This window comes from Falco rusticolus, chromosome 1 (assembly GCF_015220075.1).
Source record: "Falco rusticolus isolate bFalRus1 chromosome 1, bFalRus1.pri, whole genome shotgun sequence".
Taxonomy (NCBI): Eukaryota; Metazoa; Chordata; class Aves; order Falconiformes; family Falconidae; genus Falco; species Falco rusticolus.
This window is the reverse complement of record NC_051187.1, coordinates 9,155,763-9,172,695: the sequence shown is the minus strand read 5'-3', so window position 1 is coordinate 9,172,695 and position 16,933 is coordinate 9,155,763. Positions and strand designations below refer to the sequence as shown.

General features: G+C 56.4%; 1 protein-coding gene across 3 annotated transcripts in view; it reads left to right on the top strand.

The window, feature by feature from the left end:
• Window positions 1–13,324, top strand: part of MYOCD (myocardin) — a 36,110-nt gene extending 22,786 nt beyond the window's left edge. For 2 of the 3 annotated variants that reach the window (XM_037409247.1, XM_037409262.1), the window contains 7 exons: window positions 2,683–2,858; window positions 3,496–3,621; window positions 4,130–4,392; window positions 4,744–4,897; window positions 6,102–7,055; window positions 9,993–10,050; window positions 10,727–13,324. In XM_037409247.1, the coding sequence (XP_037265144.1) occupies window positions 2,683–2,858; window positions 3,496–3,621; window positions 4,130–4,392; window positions 4,744–4,897; window positions 6,102–7,055; window positions 9,993–10,050; window positions 10,727–11,292 (2,297 nt within the window). In that variant the 3' untranslated portion in view covers window positions 11,293–13,324. The remainder of the gene's footprint in view (window positions 1–2,682; window positions 2,859–3,495; window positions 3,622–4,129; window positions 4,393–4,743; window positions 4,898–6,101; window positions 7,056–9,992; window positions 10,051–10,726) is intronic. The other variant, XM_037409254.1, reaches the window with a different exon arrangement.
• The last annotated feature ends 3,609 nt before the right edge of the window (window positions 13,325–16,933 follow it).

Genomic DNA, 16,933 nt, shown 5'->3' with positions numbered 1-16,933 from the left:
GGCTCTGGGACAGGAGGAGCCTTTGAACGACAGGAGTAATGCCAAAAGCGGGAATTGGAACAGGAAGCGCTGTGACTTCCATTGCATCTCAGAAACCAGGATAAAATGACATGAAATACTCCAGGCTCGGATACATTCTGCCCTGCCCCGCAATCGTTCCTGCTCTTGGTTTTGCTGCTGTGAGGCGCACACCGTGTACGTACGGCGGCTTCTCCAGCCCGGCCCCGCAGCTGCTCCGTGCCAGCATTTCGCAGCTCTCGTCTGTGAAGGTGAAATGTTCCAGGACTCTGCCTCAAGAGGAATTTTTAAGAAGAGTTCAAGGAAAATTTCCCCAGCCACTTATCGAAGTACAGGACAGTGGGGGGAAAATCTCTCCCCCCCCCCCGCTTTATAAACATTTGAGGCAGTTTGAGCATGACTTTATCCACTGGAGCTGAGGTTGGGAGGCTAAGCCAGTGTGCCTGAAGTTTGCACAGACTTTCTCTCCAGCTGCCTTGTCAGGACCTTGTGGTAAACGGAGATTTACAGGACAAAATTGTTAAAAATACAAAGTCTGGCTTAAAATGATTTGCTCAGCTTTAAATTTCTCCCTTTCGCAATGACCTTCTATCACATTGCTGGCGAAAAAAATGTGTCCTGTAAGCCAGTTTTATCCCATTTAGGGTGAAACACGCAGCACATTAGGGTCAGAGCTATTTGGTACTGTTGGGTGCCATGAGAAAGAGGTGGTGCAACTGCACCAGGAACACAATCCCAGCCCTCAGGTTTCTGCAGTAGAAAGCCGCAAGCTGAAGGATCCTCAAGTGGGTTTTTGGAGTCAGAGGCATCTTGTGGTGCTCAGGGTTTGGGGCAAAGGGTTGAACACAGAGCAGAGATGAGCACTGGCACTTCTGAATGTTAAGCCTTTTGTTTTCGCAATACCAGAAGGATGACAGGGTTTAAAATCATTTTACTTTAACCTTGGAATCTCAACTGTTTATACAGTGGAAAGTTCAGCTGACGTGTTCCTCTAATCACCTCCGGCAGGGTGAGCAGAAAGTGCCAGACCCCAACAGAAAGCCCTAACGTCCCAGTGACAGGAGGCTGCCAGTGCTCTGCATAGCTCAGCAGTGATATAAGAACCTTTTTTTACCAGGTCCTTGTCATCACTTTGTCCAATTCGCTTGAGAGGACAATACCCAGTGCATTAGAAACAGCCCCGAGCAAACACCATTCTCCCTGAGATTACAGCAGAGACACAGGATCATGAAACAACATGGCCAGCCCCGGGCTGGGCGAGAGCAGGACAGATAAGGGCAGCGTTCCCACCCGCGTGGGCCCCCGGTATCAGGGAGCAGGATGCAGCACATTCCTGTCATGCTCCAGGCTGCCCCTGTGTCCTGAAGGTCCCTTGGGCTCCCGGCTTTGGCTAAGTGACAACCCAGCAGTCTTGCAGATCCGCAAGTCCCCCTTGCTTGGTGTCGTTTTTCCCGAGGGAGGATGCCCCGCTTGGCTGCAGTCACGGGGAGCAGCTCCCACCGGCCCAGGTGGAGGACCCTGCAGCGTTGGTTGCAGTTCCAAAGGGAAGACCCGGGTTGGGTGCTGCTGTGACGGAGAGGGGACAGGCCTTGCTCCAGGGCCGTGAGAGGAGCCCCATGCCCTGGCCAGCAGGGAGGAGAGGCTCTCCACAGGACGCAGTCGCTCTTGTATCCCCAGCCCCACGGTGGCTGGGCAGCAGTGCGGGGCAGGGAGCCAGGGCGCCTGCCTCGTCCCCCGGCAGTGCCCGCGGAGCAGGCGGAGATAACGCCTATCTCCCTGATAGGGGCAGGGGCAGAGCCGGAGGGTGCGTGTTGGTGAGAAGGTGCACATTGCCAGACCGGCGGCAGGGACAGGTGGAAGCTTGTCCCCGGGCCCTTCCCACTTCCCCCTTTGTCACCTCGCTATCGGTGTGCCAGGCTGCCTGACAAACGCCAGACATGAGCACGAGGAGATTATGAGCACAGCCACGCTGCTCCTTCCTCTGCCCCCCACCTGCAGCCCTCCCGAGGCTCACATGAGACCTTTTGGGCTTTTTTTCAGCACTTTATCAGCAAAAGCTGGGAGTCAAGAGCTTTTGCCCATCGTGCCAGGAGCTCTGCAGGGGGGAGAAGCCATGTCAGGGAAGCAATGGCAGGAATCGTGTCGTGCGGGGGAAGCCCTGGGCAGGGACGGGGCCATTTGGCTGCAGCCAGGTCCACCGGTGCTGGCTCTCACACCGTGTGGCCAGGTCACCCTTCGGGTTCCTTTCAACCTCAGTTCTGCCACTGAGAACCGCTTGTGGTCGGGGCGCTCTGCTGATGGAGGGGGTGGCTCCAACGCCTGTCTCCCTATTCCAGCCCCACCTGCCTGCGAGAAACCTCCTGCCCCGGGGGCCGGGCTCCCCCTCGCCCCCTCTGCTGAGCAGCGCGGCCCTGGCACTGGCCGGGAGCAGATGCTGCCCCTCTCCCACCAGCCGCGGCCATGGGGCACAGCCGGGTGCTGCCCCGTGCCTGGCTGTGGACCGGGTGGGCAGCGGAGCTCCCAGGGCACCATGTCCAGGTCTGGAGGAGGTGGGCACAGGCATGGTGGCACCCCATGAGGCTCACCCACCCCATCCTTCCCACTGCCACAGTCGTCTCCCTGCTCAGTGCAAGGCGCTGATCGCTGCCCCTTCTTCCCTGGCAGGCACCCAGGTCAGCTTCCCCAAGCCGGCTGATGCCTTTGCCTTCGAGGAGGACAGCAGCAACGACGGGCTGTCCCCGGAGCAGGCCAGGAGCGAGGACTCCCTGGGCTCCACCGAGCCGGTGACAGGCACCAAGGCCCTGGAACCAGCCCCTGCCACCCCAGCTGGGGCACCCCAGGTAGGGCCCAATGCCCCCTGCCTCCCTGGGGGACGGGGCAGGAGACCCAGACCCAGGGACATGCCTCATGGCCATGGGGGTCCCACGGCCCCCTGTGGAGGGACACAGGGCTGCACGGGCCACCATGTCCCTGCTGACCGGTGACAGCACCAGAGGCAGCTGGAGTGACTGGGGGCAATGGGGTGGACTGGGGGGGACTGAGGCAGACCGGAGGGACTGGGATGGATTGGGAGACTGGGAGGAACTGATGTGGGCTGGGGTGGGGTGGACTGGAACAGAGGGACTGGGGCTGGCCGGCGGTAGGCTGGGGGGACTGGGCTGGGCTGGAGGACACTGAGCAATGGCATACGGGGGCGAGTGAGGAAACAGGGCTGAGTTGGAACGGAGAAGGCTTGGAGATGGGGGTGGACTGGGATGGATGGGGGTGACAGAGGACTGGGGGAGTGGGGGTAGTGGGCTGGGATAGACCTGGGGGGACTGGGATGGACTGCAGCATCTGGGATGAACTGGGGACAACGTGGGGCAGGGGAATGGGGTACCAGGTGCCCCTTGCAGGCAGAGGCCATCCAGGCTGGCCAGCCCCTGGCACCTGCCCCACGTCCCCTGTCCTGTGGCATGGCTCGCCTCTCCCTTGCAGGATCACGCCCACAGCGCCGACAGCCACGCACCGGAGCCAGCCTCGGCACAGGGCAGACAGTGTGACAGCCCCAAGCAGGCGGCGGGGCAGGAGAGCCCAACCCTCCCAGTGCCCTCTGCCGTGAAGGTAATGCTGGTGCCACCAGGCTGCCCAGGAGGGGGATCAAGCCCAGAGCACCTGGCCGCATCCAAGCCTGAAGCACCCGTGTGCTGCGCTCCGTGTGTGGGAGGTGCGGGGGTTTAGCCTTAAAGGCTTGGAACAATTCAGGAAGACAAACCTTGTCAAAAACTGTAATTCGATTAATTTCGTAACAGTACAAGGTATAGCTAGAGGCAAGTGCTCAGGTTCTGCACTGGCAACGTCCCCTGGGGCTAGCAGCAAGAAGGAGATACAAGGCAACACTGAAATACCTTCGAGGCAAAGAGGGCCATTGTCCATCTTCTGTGTTCTCCAGCACAGCTGAGCTGGGATGTGGCCCTGAGGGAGCCCCCCACATGCAGGCTCAGCAACTCTTGGAGCTGGAGTGTCAAGGTGCTGGCAGGAGCTGCCCTTGCCCTGTCCCAGGCCTCTGAGCTCTCACGGGGGTGGCAGGAGCTCTTCTCCCAGCTAATTCCTTTCCTTCTTGGACCAACAGTCCAAATCATCCAGTGACAGCAAGAACCGTCACAAAAAGCCCAAGGACACCAAGCCTAAGGTGAAGAAGCTGAAGTATCACCAGTATATCCCTCCAGACCAGAAGGCAGAGAAGTCCCCTCCACCCATGGACTCTGCATATGCCAGGCTCCTCCAGCAGCAGCAGCTCTTTCTGCAGCTCCAGATCCTCAGCCAGCAGCAGCAGCAACAGCAGCAGCAGCAGCAACATTTCAGCTACCCAGGGATGCACCAGGGCCAGCTAAAGTGAGTGGCAATGTGCCAATAGCAGTGTTTAGTCCTGTCTCTCTCTCCGAACTTTCCCCTGCCGTACCCGTGTGTGCCAGTGCAAGGGGGACAGACGCGTGCAAATAAAATGTAAAAGCTTGGGAGCAGCACTCCTCCTGCAAAGCCGTTCTGGCTTTGCACACTGGCTGGGGCACCTGGCGCCTGCTGGTGGATCACCAGCAATCTCCTTCTAGCCCAGCCTGGCTTTCCTTGGGGCTGGAGTCCTTCACACAGGAGATAGCAGCCCCAAGGGAGCAAAGAGATGGTATGCTGGGCGCAGAGACCCCAGGGGGACAGAGAAGTTACCCCAAATTTCCTTTGTTATTTCAGGCAATCAAATGAGCAAATGGTCAAAAGTTCAAATTCTTCATCAACTTCTGTCAACAACACCCCTCTTTCTCCTGTGAAAACCACCTTTTCAGGCCAGACTTGTGTCTCATCTATCAAGCCAGGCCCTCTGCCGTCTAACCTGGATGATCTGAAAGTGAGTGCAAACTTTGTCACCACAGGAGCAGAACCTTATAGCCTGAAGGTGCTTTGCTACCCCTGAAGCGTGCGGTGTGGTGCCGCAGCCTGAGCTACCTGGGAGCGACCGCGTGTTACGGATCAGCAACCCAGAGCCACCGCGCTGTGAGCAAACCCAGGAGTACATCACACTGGGTCGGGAGGTGGGCGCAGCAGTGGCAGCTGAAAACATGGCTTTGCGGCTCTGCAGGTGCTGTTGTGGGTGCATTGCTCCAGAGCATGCACCAGCAAACCTTAGGTATAATGTGACATGGCTGCAGGCAAGGCATCAGGTCAAGAACTAAAGGATGCTCTGTGCTGCTGCTCCTGCAGCTCATGGCTCCATACCTTCTGTGGTTTTCTGGTGGACATCACGGATGCTGCTAGCAGACCAGCCAGAAGCATTGAGGTCAGCATGGGCTGCACTGAGTGACTCAGCTTCTCAGTGGCCATCGCAGCCAGCCCAGCTCAGCTCTGCACAGGCAGGTATCTCCCAGAGCCTGCGGCTGCGAGCACTGCCTTGAACAGTACCTAAGTCTCGTGTAGGCAAGACAGGCAGGGCATAAGGGAGAATCGCTTGCATTAACAGTTCATTCATACTTTGCTAATGGATCCTCAGCCATGGGGAAGGTCAAGTTCTTTTAGGAGCAGAGACCTGGGGGCAATACTCATTATTAGAGGAAGAAATAAGATCAGGTAGAAATAACATGAGTTTGGCCATAGCAATGCCCCAGCTCAGATGCCTGAACCATGTGCAGATGCCTGAACACGAAGTGTGTGTCTCCAAGGTATGCGCTCGCATTCTCTGAGCTAGAGGATGCCAGCAGCTAGTTCCTGGTCTGTGTGAAAATCCTCTGCTCGTGTAGAAACCTACTGCTAGGAAGGGAATCCTGGGTTACCTCTATGGCCCAGGGACCACTGCTGCTTCGTGGAGAGCAGCCTCAGTTCCTGGAGGAAGAAGGAAGGTGTTCCTGCTGGGAAGGGTGAAGATCCTGCAGGATGTGCGGTGCTCAGGGCCGTGCATGGGGACTCTGGTGGCTGCAGCTGAGACAGTGAGTACCTGGGAGGTCGGAGCCTTAAAGCAGGAAGCTGGGAGCCTGTGATCTGAGACAAAGTTTAGAAACTTTGGTTTTCTAAAGGGCTCATCTGCCACTGGGACTGATTGTTGGTCACTTTCCTTCTAGGTGTCAGAACTGAGGCAGCAGCTCCGAATACGAGGCTTGCCTGTGTCAGGTACCAAAACAGCACTGATGGAACGGCTGCGGCCCTTCCAGGAGTGTGGCAGCAACACGGTGCCAAACTTCAGTGAGATTACCACTGTCACCTTCCCAGTCACTCCAACAAGCACCCTGTCGAGTTACCAGTCGCAGTCCTCCACCAGCATGTTATCAAATGGCTTCTATCACTTTGGCAGCACCAGCTCCACCCCACCCATCTCTCCAGCCTCCTCCGACCTCTCTGTGAGTGGCTCTTTGCCTGACACATTCAACGACGGGCCCATGTCTTCTCCACAGTTTGGTCTCCAGCCATCTCCGGTTCATGGCAGTGCTGAAGAAAGCCTCATGAGCAGCATGAATGGAGGGAGCATCCAGCTGGAGCTGGAAGGGATTGACACAGAGAAAGACAAGATGCTGGTGGAGAAGCAGAAGGTCATCAATGAACTGACATGGAAGCTGCAGCAAGAGCAAAGACAGGTGGAAGAGCTACGGATGCAGCTTCAGAAGCGAAAGAGAAGCAATGGCCTTGAGGAGAAGCAGGGGCCTGCTCAGCATTTCTTTGGTGTCCCCATCAAGCAAGAAAATGCAGTGGCCAGCTGTCCATTTGCATCCAAACAAACTGCCTTGAAAGGCCAGGCCAGCAGCTCGGATAAGTTAAGTAACTGTGGGGTGCCGCAGCTGCCTCACATTGTAAATAGCCACTGCTTGGAGCCTGCAGGGCAAAGCACCATCACCTCCTCGACATTCCTGAGCCCGCAGTGCTCCCCCCAGCACTCTCCACTTGGGGCTGCAAAGAGCCCCCAGCACATCAGCCTGCCGCCGTCCCCCAACAGCCACTATCTCCTCTCGGTGTCCCCCAGCTCGCAGGCAGAAGGGCGCAGCGGGTCCCCGCAGACCAACAGTTGCCTTCGCACGGGATCGGTAAGTGGAGAGCACCCCAGACAGCATCGCGGTGGTGAACGCACTGATGTCTGTGGGCAGTCAGTCAAACATCCCAGTCTGAGGCCTTTCCTATCAGACCAGAACTGCTGGTGCCCAGGGTGGGTACCCGGGGGCCGTGGCAGCATGTGGGGCTGCCTGGAAAGGCAGGGAGTGTCCTCGATGGCCAGTGGGTTGGAAGCTGATGGCACCGCAGGGTCCTTTGGAGGGCATGTCCTGGGGAACCCTGCCACCACTGCACCCAGTTGCTCTGGGGGGGCAGCTCCCATGCCACACGGAGCCCCGGCACAGCTCCCCTCTTCCCCAGGGGACCCCAGCGCAGCTCTCTCTGCCCCTGGGTGAGCACTGGCAAAGCTCCCTGTGTCCTGGAAGAGTCTTGGCAGAGCATCCTCTTCCCCATGGAGCACTGGCACAGCTCCCCCTGCCCCTGGTTAAGCACTGGCACAGCTCCCCCTGCCCCTGGGGGTGTCCTGGCACAGCTCCCCCTGCCCCTGGGGAGCACTGGCACATAACAGAGCCCTAACCCAGCTGCCTCTCCCCTCAGGGGGAGGCCCTGGCACAGCTCCTCCTGCCCGTGGAGCGCTGGCACGGCTCTCTGCACTGTGGGGAAGCCCTGGCACAGCTCCCCCTGCCCCATGGAGCCCTGGCACGGCTCTGTCCACAGCAGGAAAGCACCAGCACAAACCCCCCCAGCCCCTGGGAGAGCACTGGCTCCATTCCTACACCCCGGGAGAGCCCTGTCGCAGTGTTGCAGGGTTTTTCAGCATCTCGCTGAGCCATTGCAGCTCCTAAGAGTGTGTGAGGGATTTTGATCACTGGGTCGAAGGAGGGCAGTTATCCTGGTCTTACGGCAAGCCCTTTCTTGAGAAGGTAGCCTAGGGCTTGCAACTGGGGTCTGCAGTCAGATAGAGCTTGTGCCTCCCCATCAGGCAACCAGCACAGCAGAGAGTTGTCTCTTCACCATCCACCATTTCTCACTCAGCCGTCTGGACAGGTACAAAAGCTTGGAGAGGAGCACACGCTGCCAACACACAAAAGCAGTAGAGGGTTCCTCCCAGCCGATGTCCGCAGAAACGTGGCCAGGATGTGTACAGCCAGGCTGAGTGGCCTCACCGCTGCCCTGGATCCGCTTCCGGATCCAACCTGCCTGCCAGGGCCACGCTGGTTCCCTGGTGCTGGCTCTTACGGGGTGAGGCAGCTGCAGCCAGGCAGTGAGGAAAGGCGTGCAAAGGTCTAAAGTCAACAGGGACAGCAGCTGGCAGGCAGTGGACCTTCAGATGAGGTCCCTCCTAGAAGGGGGAGTGGCAAAAAGCTGGCACTGATATATACAGGTGTTTGGCACAGGCACAGAGAAAGCCTACGTGCTGACCGGGCAGCGACTCTTTTGAGCAGTCTTCCCTGGCCTGGGCTCTGTGAGATGCTCCTGGACAGGTGATGACGGCGAGGCTCCCCAGCAGAGGGGCTAGGAGGCAGCCGGGGAAGCACTTCATCACCAGCCGGCTGCCGCCAGCCACCTGCGCCCCTTTCCCTCTTCCGCTGGCTCTGCATGGTCACGGCTGGACCGAGCACCAGGATGCTCCGCGGCATCGTGCCTGTGCTCTGGCAGCAGCCGGGGGTCAGCCTGGCCCCACATCGCACAGCCAGCCCGACAGAGCTCGTTCACCGCCCTCTCTCCTGCCAGGAGGCCAGGCACTTTACCTGAGCTGATTTGACTCAGAAAATCATTAGTCTCCCTGGCACCACAGTGGCTTCAACAGGGGTGAAAGAGAGCTGGGCCTCCCGCCGTGCCTCCCTGTGCATTGACTCCGTCTCCCTGTATTTCCCCCATGCAGATGGCTACGCAGGCAGGTCAAAAGTTTTCTATTCCATCCCCAAGTTTTTGTAAGTCAAGCCCAGCCCTCTCAGAGGTAAAGCAGCCTCCACCTTATGAGGATGCAGTAAAGCAGGTAACTGCATGATTTTTATTTTCTATAGGGCTAGGTCTGCGCAGGGTATTCTTCTGTGGTTAATGTAACTCATACGCAGGAGTTACAACCCGTTATGGGGTCTCTGGGTAGGACAGACCTCTTCCCATAAGGAATGGGCTTTTCTTAAAGAATTAGTTGCTGGATGATTGCCACAAAGCACTCGGACACCATGCTGGATGGGATAGCATCTTCTGTGCTGGTGAAATGTGCCAGTCCACCCTGGGGTCCTGACATCCCACACAAATACCCCAGGACCTCAGTATACTCTTCTTTGGAGTGCTCAGGGCTATGTGAGAAACAGACAGACTCTTGAGCATTCCCAAGTCACCAGGAAACCTCATCTTCTCTACTTAGCCCATTAGCAAAGTGCCCTGCTTGGTGCCATCTGCATCCCTTAGCCTTATCCTGGAGTGCTGTTCCCACGGGGAAGACTGTCTTCATCACCCATAAACCCCTCACCCATGAGAGTCTGTCAGCAGCCTCAGTGCTGGTCACGATGGTGCCTTTAGGAATACAGTGATGCTGTTGGCAGTGATAAAAAAAGGGCTTATGCTGGCTGGTAGGGAGGCGTCTCTGGTCAGGGAGCGGAGGATGATGATGATGCCTCAAGGGAGCTGCAGGGAGTGCAAGGAGGCACGTGCCAGTGCAAGGCGCTAGGTCCAAAAAGTCAGTGTGTCCTGGTGGCCTTGGGAAAAGGCAGTGTGTGGTGGCCACTGAGCAGAGGGTCAGTGGCAGGGTGGGGGGAACCTGGCACCGTGCTCCCCGAATTCACCATGCTTGTCCCGGGTCCTTGCAGTGCTCACCTGAATGCCGCTGCCAGCCCCGCGTTGGTGCAGCACTTCTCCTGCATGGGAGAAAGCCATCTGTGGGGTCTAGAGCCACCTACCTGGCTTGTGGCTGGAGGGACTCTCCTCCTAACGCCCTCTACTCTCCTCTTTGTCGTTTGCTGCAGCAGATGACACGAAGTCAGCAGATGGACGAGCTCCTGGACGTGCTGATTGAGAGCGGAGGTACGCACTGCTTCCCTGTTCCCCTCCAGGGCTTCCCCTCCAAGCCAGCGTCAGTCCGTGGGGCTCAGTGCACTCTGTGCACCCCAGCAAAGCTGAGTTGAGTGCAGCTTTCATTTGCCCTCCCTGTGCCAGCAGCCACTGAAACTGAATTCAAAAGCATATTGGCCCTCCTGGAGCCTGCTCCTGCATGTGCAGACCTGGTGGGGTGGTCAGGGCTTGGTTGTCACCTATGCAGACTGCAGAGAGAAGGGATGACGGGGCAACAGCCCTGTGCACAGCACTGCCAGCACCCTCCCCATGCAGACCCCCCAGTATCCCCCGCCGTTCCCAGTGCTGCCAGTGCCATCTCCTGCATAGAGCACTGCTGGTGCCCTCCCGTGTGCAAAGTGCTGCCTGTGCCCTTGCCCATGCACAACCCCTGCCCAGCCCCATGGGGACAGCTGCCAGTGCTTGTGCCCTAGGGACTGTGTCCAAACCCAGAGGAGCAGAAGTCAGACAGGAAGAACGTGCGAGGCGTCCCACAGGGAGGGTGGGTGAGCGATGCCAAGGGGGTTGAGTGGGGAGCGGGTCCCTGCAGGCATACCCAAGAGCCCAGCTGGGGGATGTGGTGGTGCCTCTGTGCCCAGCAGTGGTGGGCACTGCCAGAGCACCTCAAACCCCTCTCATTTGTTGACAGAAATGCCAGCCAATGCCAAGGAAGATCGGTCCTGCCTCCAGAAAGTACCTCAGATAACGCTGTCTACAGGGAACTCCAGCACCTCGCTCCCGAAGTCATCCACCCCATTTGAGCAGGTCTCCTCAGCCCAGCTCTCCTTTGAGCACTGTCCGGGCAGCAGCGATGCCCACCTCGAGGTCCTGCTGAACGCCCACAGCCCCCTGGGGAGGGTCAGTGAAATCGCCCTGCTGAAGATGGGAGAAGAGTCCCACTTCGAAGGGATGATGGAGGGGTTCTCTGGCAAAGCCGCAGATGAACTGCTCACCTCCCAGGAGATTTTACAGACTCCCCTCTCGCCCATGGAAACCCAGCTCTCCCCTTCCCCTGCCGACGGCTCCGGTTTACAAATGAGTTTCACTGAGTCTCCGTGGGAAACAATGGAGTGGCTGGACCTCACCCCCCCCAGCTCTGCCACTGGCTTTGGCTCGCTCACTCCTGCAGCTCCCAGCATCTTCAACATCGATTTCCTAGATGTTACCGATCTCAACCTAAACACCAGCATGGACCTGCACCTGCAGCAGTGGTGAAAGGGAGGCTGGTGGAGGCAGCGTACTATGAGCCTGCAGCAGCCAGCACAGTGTTTCTGTCGTGCCGGAGAAGACGCAGCGCTAACGTGCCCCATCCAGGGGAAACTGGAGTAATTTTCCCAGCGTATAAACTTGTTTGAATTTCTAGTTACTGCAAATTAACAGCACAACAGCTCTGGTACTTTGGTTTTCCTCCATCTACAGGTCCCCACAGAGGACACCAGTGCCTTTAACAACACTTTTTTGATTGACAAGAACTGAGTTTTGCTTCTTTGATCTTTCCCCCCCCACCCCCGGTTTCAGCAGTCACTCTCACGAGAACTGGAGCAGCTCATGGTGAAACTGTGGGGTGAGGAGACCTCACCTGGGCAGCAACGGGAAATCATGGAGAGGAGAGCCCATTGCTGCCCTTTCCTCTGCTCTCCTCCTGCCCATCCAGCCCTTCAGGCAATCCTGGCTCACCTTGGCCATGCCCAGGCCAGGAGGGTGGGAGCAGGGAGGCTCTGCCCAGCCAGGGCAACAAGCACACTTCTCCGTACAGCCAGGCTCACCTTGCTTCCTTCCCCTTGCCCTTGAAGCTGCGTTGCCCAGTCCCCGCACAGCTCTGCTCCAGGTGGATGAAAGATGGAGACCACCATGTTCGTGGTGCCACCTTGTCATGTCCTCATGGTGCCTGGGGGTTGGAAGCCCAGGAGCCATCCCAGCTGCAGTCTGAACTGCATCAGGCTGAAGCCTGTGACCTTGGAGCAGAGAGCTCTGGACACTGGAGGCAGCTGCTCAGGCTGCAGGTGCAGGTACCACAGGCATGTGGCATCCCAGTGGACCTGCCACATCCCAGCTAGTATGGTACAGATGAAGAGATGTGTAATGTGTTTTGGTCCAAGGGAGGAGCAAGTGGTATGGAAAACACAGACAGGCTTTGGAGGGGCTGTCCTCTGCACAGCCAGACATCAGGATGGGTCTCTACCTCCTTGCATGATCTGGGAGCAGGGGGAGCCAGAAATGGACACTCGGCAATGTGGAGCAGGGCTGAGTGGGTCCTTGCGTGGCTGCAGTTTTGTACAAGCGTCTGCTTTTGTTGCCTCCACTCCTCTGCCATCCATCCCTCTCTCCGTCCTTCTTCCCATTCCTCCCCTTCTTCCCGAGTTTACTCCAGCATCACTGTTCACTCAGCCCAGAGCAAGGCCATCTGGAGAACAGCTGTGAATCACTGGGCCTGGAGGAGCTAGTTCTCCTAAAGCCGGCAGAGATGGATGCTCTCCTGCAGTGATGCCTCCCATTTGAAGACACCAGCATTTCTCCTACGAGTCTCTGTGCAATATACTTCCTCAGGCTCTGGCGAAAAGGAGCCTCTGCTTCACTTCTTGGCTTCCACCAAAGAACTTGCTGCAGACTGTTTGACGGACACGTCTACTTCTTTGAAATTCTGGTTTTGCCAAAGTAAATATTGTTGCTGACAAAGATTGTTAAACTATTTACAGACTGAGCGTATTTAATATTTGTGTTACTGGAAGGACAGCACACGGAGATGCAGCAGCCGGGGAGGAGCCCGACGGGAGCCCCGGGGCTCCCATGGGACACTGCCCCAGGGGTGCTGGAGCTGGCAGAGGAGGCTCCGCAGCCCCTGCTGTGTCTCCAGCTCATGGCATTGTTGCATGCTGTATAAAGCACGTGGCAGTAGCTTTCAAGTCACTATTTAAAGCACCACTTTTCTATTGTACAAATGGTCACTGTGCACTGCTAGGATAGACAATCACAGGTTGCGTTTTGTTGGGGTTTTTTAAGAGAATTTCTTTTTCTAAGTGAGACATTTTTTGAAGCCGGTCCATGGAGAATATTAATAGCACTTGAAACAGAGTAGTGTTAGCTACTACACTGCGTTATTGTACAGGGCTTTCCAGGTAACTTTTTCCTCTCAGCAAATATATTTCCTTATTTAAAGGGATGCTGTCAGCTTCAAACTTGTAAGCAAGCACATTTCCTTACCTATGTTACCAGCAACACCTTCATTATTAAAACCCTTGTCTTGCCACCCTGTCTGCTCACAGTTTGCTGTTTGATTTCACCAGCTGGGGCAGCCACAGCCGTCCCCGCTGTGCCTGTCGCGATCAGCTCTGTGCCCTGGGACAGCTACAGTCCTGCAAGAGCAGAAGCATTTCTTTCACAGCAACAAGTTCCTCCCAGAAGATTTCTAATCAAGCTAGCCAAAGTCTCCTGTTTCTGAAGGCTTCTTCTTCTGTCAGCTCTGGTTTTGCTTTGTTCTGCAAACCCCAGCTCCTTAGAGGGGCCAGTGTCCCTCTCAAAGGCGGTGGTTGGCACCCTGCCCAAGTCCCAAGGGATTTTAGGCACCGTTTCCCTCCCCAGTCTCGTGGGGAAACATCTGTTTCTCAGCCCTTCTGGGCTCAGCGGGGATACCCTCCACCCTAGGGTGTGGGGTGAGGAGGCGGTGGGGGCAGGAGCTTCCATGTGCCCATCACAGACCCCTTCAGCGTGGGGGGAACCCAGAGCCCAGCACCACAGCTACCAGCGCCTTCCGTCACCCTGTCACTGACAGCACACCAGCACCCCTCGCTGCTCCCCAGTGCCACCTCGGTGCCCACAGCAGCCCACAGCCCAGCAGCCCACAGCCCAGCCCTCTCATCCTGCGCACCGGCAGCCCTGGCACCCGCGCAGAGCCCCCGCCGCTCCCCCCACCAGTGTGTGTAGCCCTCGTACCTGCTTATCAGCACAGGACCCTCTCTGGCACCCATCCAGACCCCTCTTCTCATCCCCGGCCAGTTCCCCCAAAGCCTCTACCCCCCTTTCACACAAACTCACTTGGGGGAGGCGGGGGGGGATCAGGGCCAATCCCTGCCCATGCATGGACCCCCCTGCACCCCTTGACATGCTGTCACCCCCATACCTGCAACACCTAAAAGTAAGCCACAAGGAAGGACTTACGGCTGTGCAGGATGCGCTGAGGTTCTCAGGAGGCTTCAGCGTAGCTGATGGCTTATTTTAAAGCCCAGACACTTGTTCACCCTGGAGCACTGGCAATGATACAGCTGTATGGCCGGGGCGGGGGGTGGGTTGAGATCACCGAAGCTGTCATCTGCACATCTTGGCTTACCAACAGGAGGACAAGATGGCCTTCCTAGAAATACCTTTTTATTTTTATTTTATTTTTTTTTTTAATCACAGCACTCCCACCTTCAAACTTATACCAACTCATTGCACGCAAGTCAGGGACTAAGCTCCATGTATTCCTATCAATTTCTTACACAAGTCTTGTTGTATGCCAAAGGAAACATGCTTTTCTACAAATCCATGAATCTATGGTTCGCTTCATTAATGTCTTAAGACTTGAACCAAAAAAACTAGTTTGAATCCAGCTACAATGACACTAATCGTTGGTGTTAGGTACAATTAAAATCAATGCTGACAGACCCCCTGGTGCTACCCCCTTTCCTGGGGGCTCTGCTCACCCTTTGCTGCCTCTCTGGGGCTTCAGCCTGGAGGAGGGTGCGGGGTGCCATGGCCATCGGCAGCCTCAGGCTTTGCCAGAGCCAAGGCACAGGTGTGGCTGGGTCTTTCCTCCTCACTCTACAATCCGCTGTAGAAAACCGGGGTAATTTTTACACCTTTGCAAACATGCTCATTCTTCCTTGGCACCTAACTCCACAGCACACCTGAATTTACAGTACTTGGTGTCATTTACATATGTCAGAGGCTTGTTCTTTGTTCTCTTTGTTTAAGGCTGGTTTTACGCTACCCCCCAAATTACATTCCTCTGATGACTGGTGACTGGCCACCGATGAGGTGTTTATAGCCCTGGGGCCTCTGTCGATGAGGTGTTTATAGCCCTGGGGCCTCTGGCATCACCCTGTGCCTGTTCCTTCAGGCCCCTGCTGTCATCCGCTGCCTGTAGTCCTCTACAGTGCCTTCTACTATAGAGGCGTAGACAGGTATCTATACCCAGAGGAACTACTTGGTATTACTTGCCACTAGTTACAAAATGTATACAAAGCGATGTGGGACATCATACAATCCTAGAAGAGCTAAAACAAAGCAAGTAATGCTCATCTTGTCATTAGATAATTGCTGTTATATCTCAACAGCCTAAAAGCAAAGCTCCAGGGAGGCTGGAACTAGTTCAGACAGGCCTGATAAGCCCCGAGACCCCTTTTGCTAACCTAGCACAAGGCTGTGGCCTCGTACAAGCAGCAGCACCACGTTTCCTGGGCTTCGAAGCTACAAAAGCATGGGACCTCAGGAGAGGCCACAGAGCATCTCCTTCCTACAGCGATTGTCAGGTAAGAAAACAAGTTCTCCAGGGATGCCTGAACCTCTCCCATTCCAGTAACCCCGCTTCCTGGTGCCAACCTCAGTCAGCACCATGTGAAGACCTGGCTCTGCCCACCCCGCGCTGGAAGTGCCCCTACCGATCACACATTGGTGGCAGTGATCCCATCAAAAAGGTGGCTTCAGTTGCACTGGCTTTCCTGCAGGCAGTAGGAGTTGCCTGGATTTCAAGATGGTTTTTCCACCAACCTCTCAAAACTGAGGTCAGATTCAAACATCTTCAGGAAATCACTGTGAGGTGGAATCCCAGGATCTGAATCTTTCTGTCCTCTTTCCTTACCTGCTTCCCTCCTGCTTTTCTAGCTCAAACCCAGGTGCAGAGGGAAAAAAAAAAGAGAAAGAAACACAGGCTCCTGTCACTGGGAACCAGGAGAACGGCTGTGGTCTGCACTATGCAGAAGATCGAGCTACAGCTTCTCACCATGCACCCACTGCATGTTTTCCATGTTTTGGTTTTTTTTTTTTCCTCTTAAAGTATCTTCAGCTGGCCAGGGTGCACGCACTTGATCACATGGAGCAGCACTCCCAGGTCATGTTTCTGGGGAAGCACTGAGATTCAGCATGCCACCTGAGTCAGTGGGATTAGAGGTGGTCACAAACTGGATGGCTTTTAAACCAGTTCTGCAAATACCTGGTGGGCCTGGTAATGAAGCTCCCTCTTCTTATCTTCTCCAAAACCTGCAGCAGCCTAAGGCAAATCACCTGTCATCAGTCCATCAGAAACTGTTAGTGGTTAGCAGGTGGGTTCTCAGCCCGTTCTGAATCTGCTGAGGAACCTGCTTTCCTTGGAACCCAGGCGGGCTCTCCCCTCTCCTCTCCGAATAACCTGACTGAGCGCACGCGGGATTGCCGCCAGGTCTACCCAGCAGGCTGTGCTCCTGTCTGGCCGAGGGAGGGAACTGCCCCCATGGTCAGCCACTAGAGGAAACTTTCTTCCCAGAGGCACAGAAGGAAATGAGGCACACACAGTTTGCTGCCCCTCCTTTTCTTCTTGTCCTTCTAGCTGAGGTGGCTGACATGTCAAGCATGGACCAAATCTGGGAAAAGAAGGGACAGAGCAGCAGTGCCCTGGGCAGGACAGTGGGACACCAGGGCCAAGGAGCCTGAGCAAGTCCCTGGTGTCTAACACAGGCAGGTAGGCTCACACAAAGCACCTTCTCTGATGGCTTTCGGCGCAGCTCTGAGGGCTGCAGCCACTCAAGCACACGCATGGACACCCACACACCCACACAGACACCATCCACTTCACCCCCCACCACCCTGCAAGCACGTCTTCTCTAGCGTGAGCAGATGGCCCTTC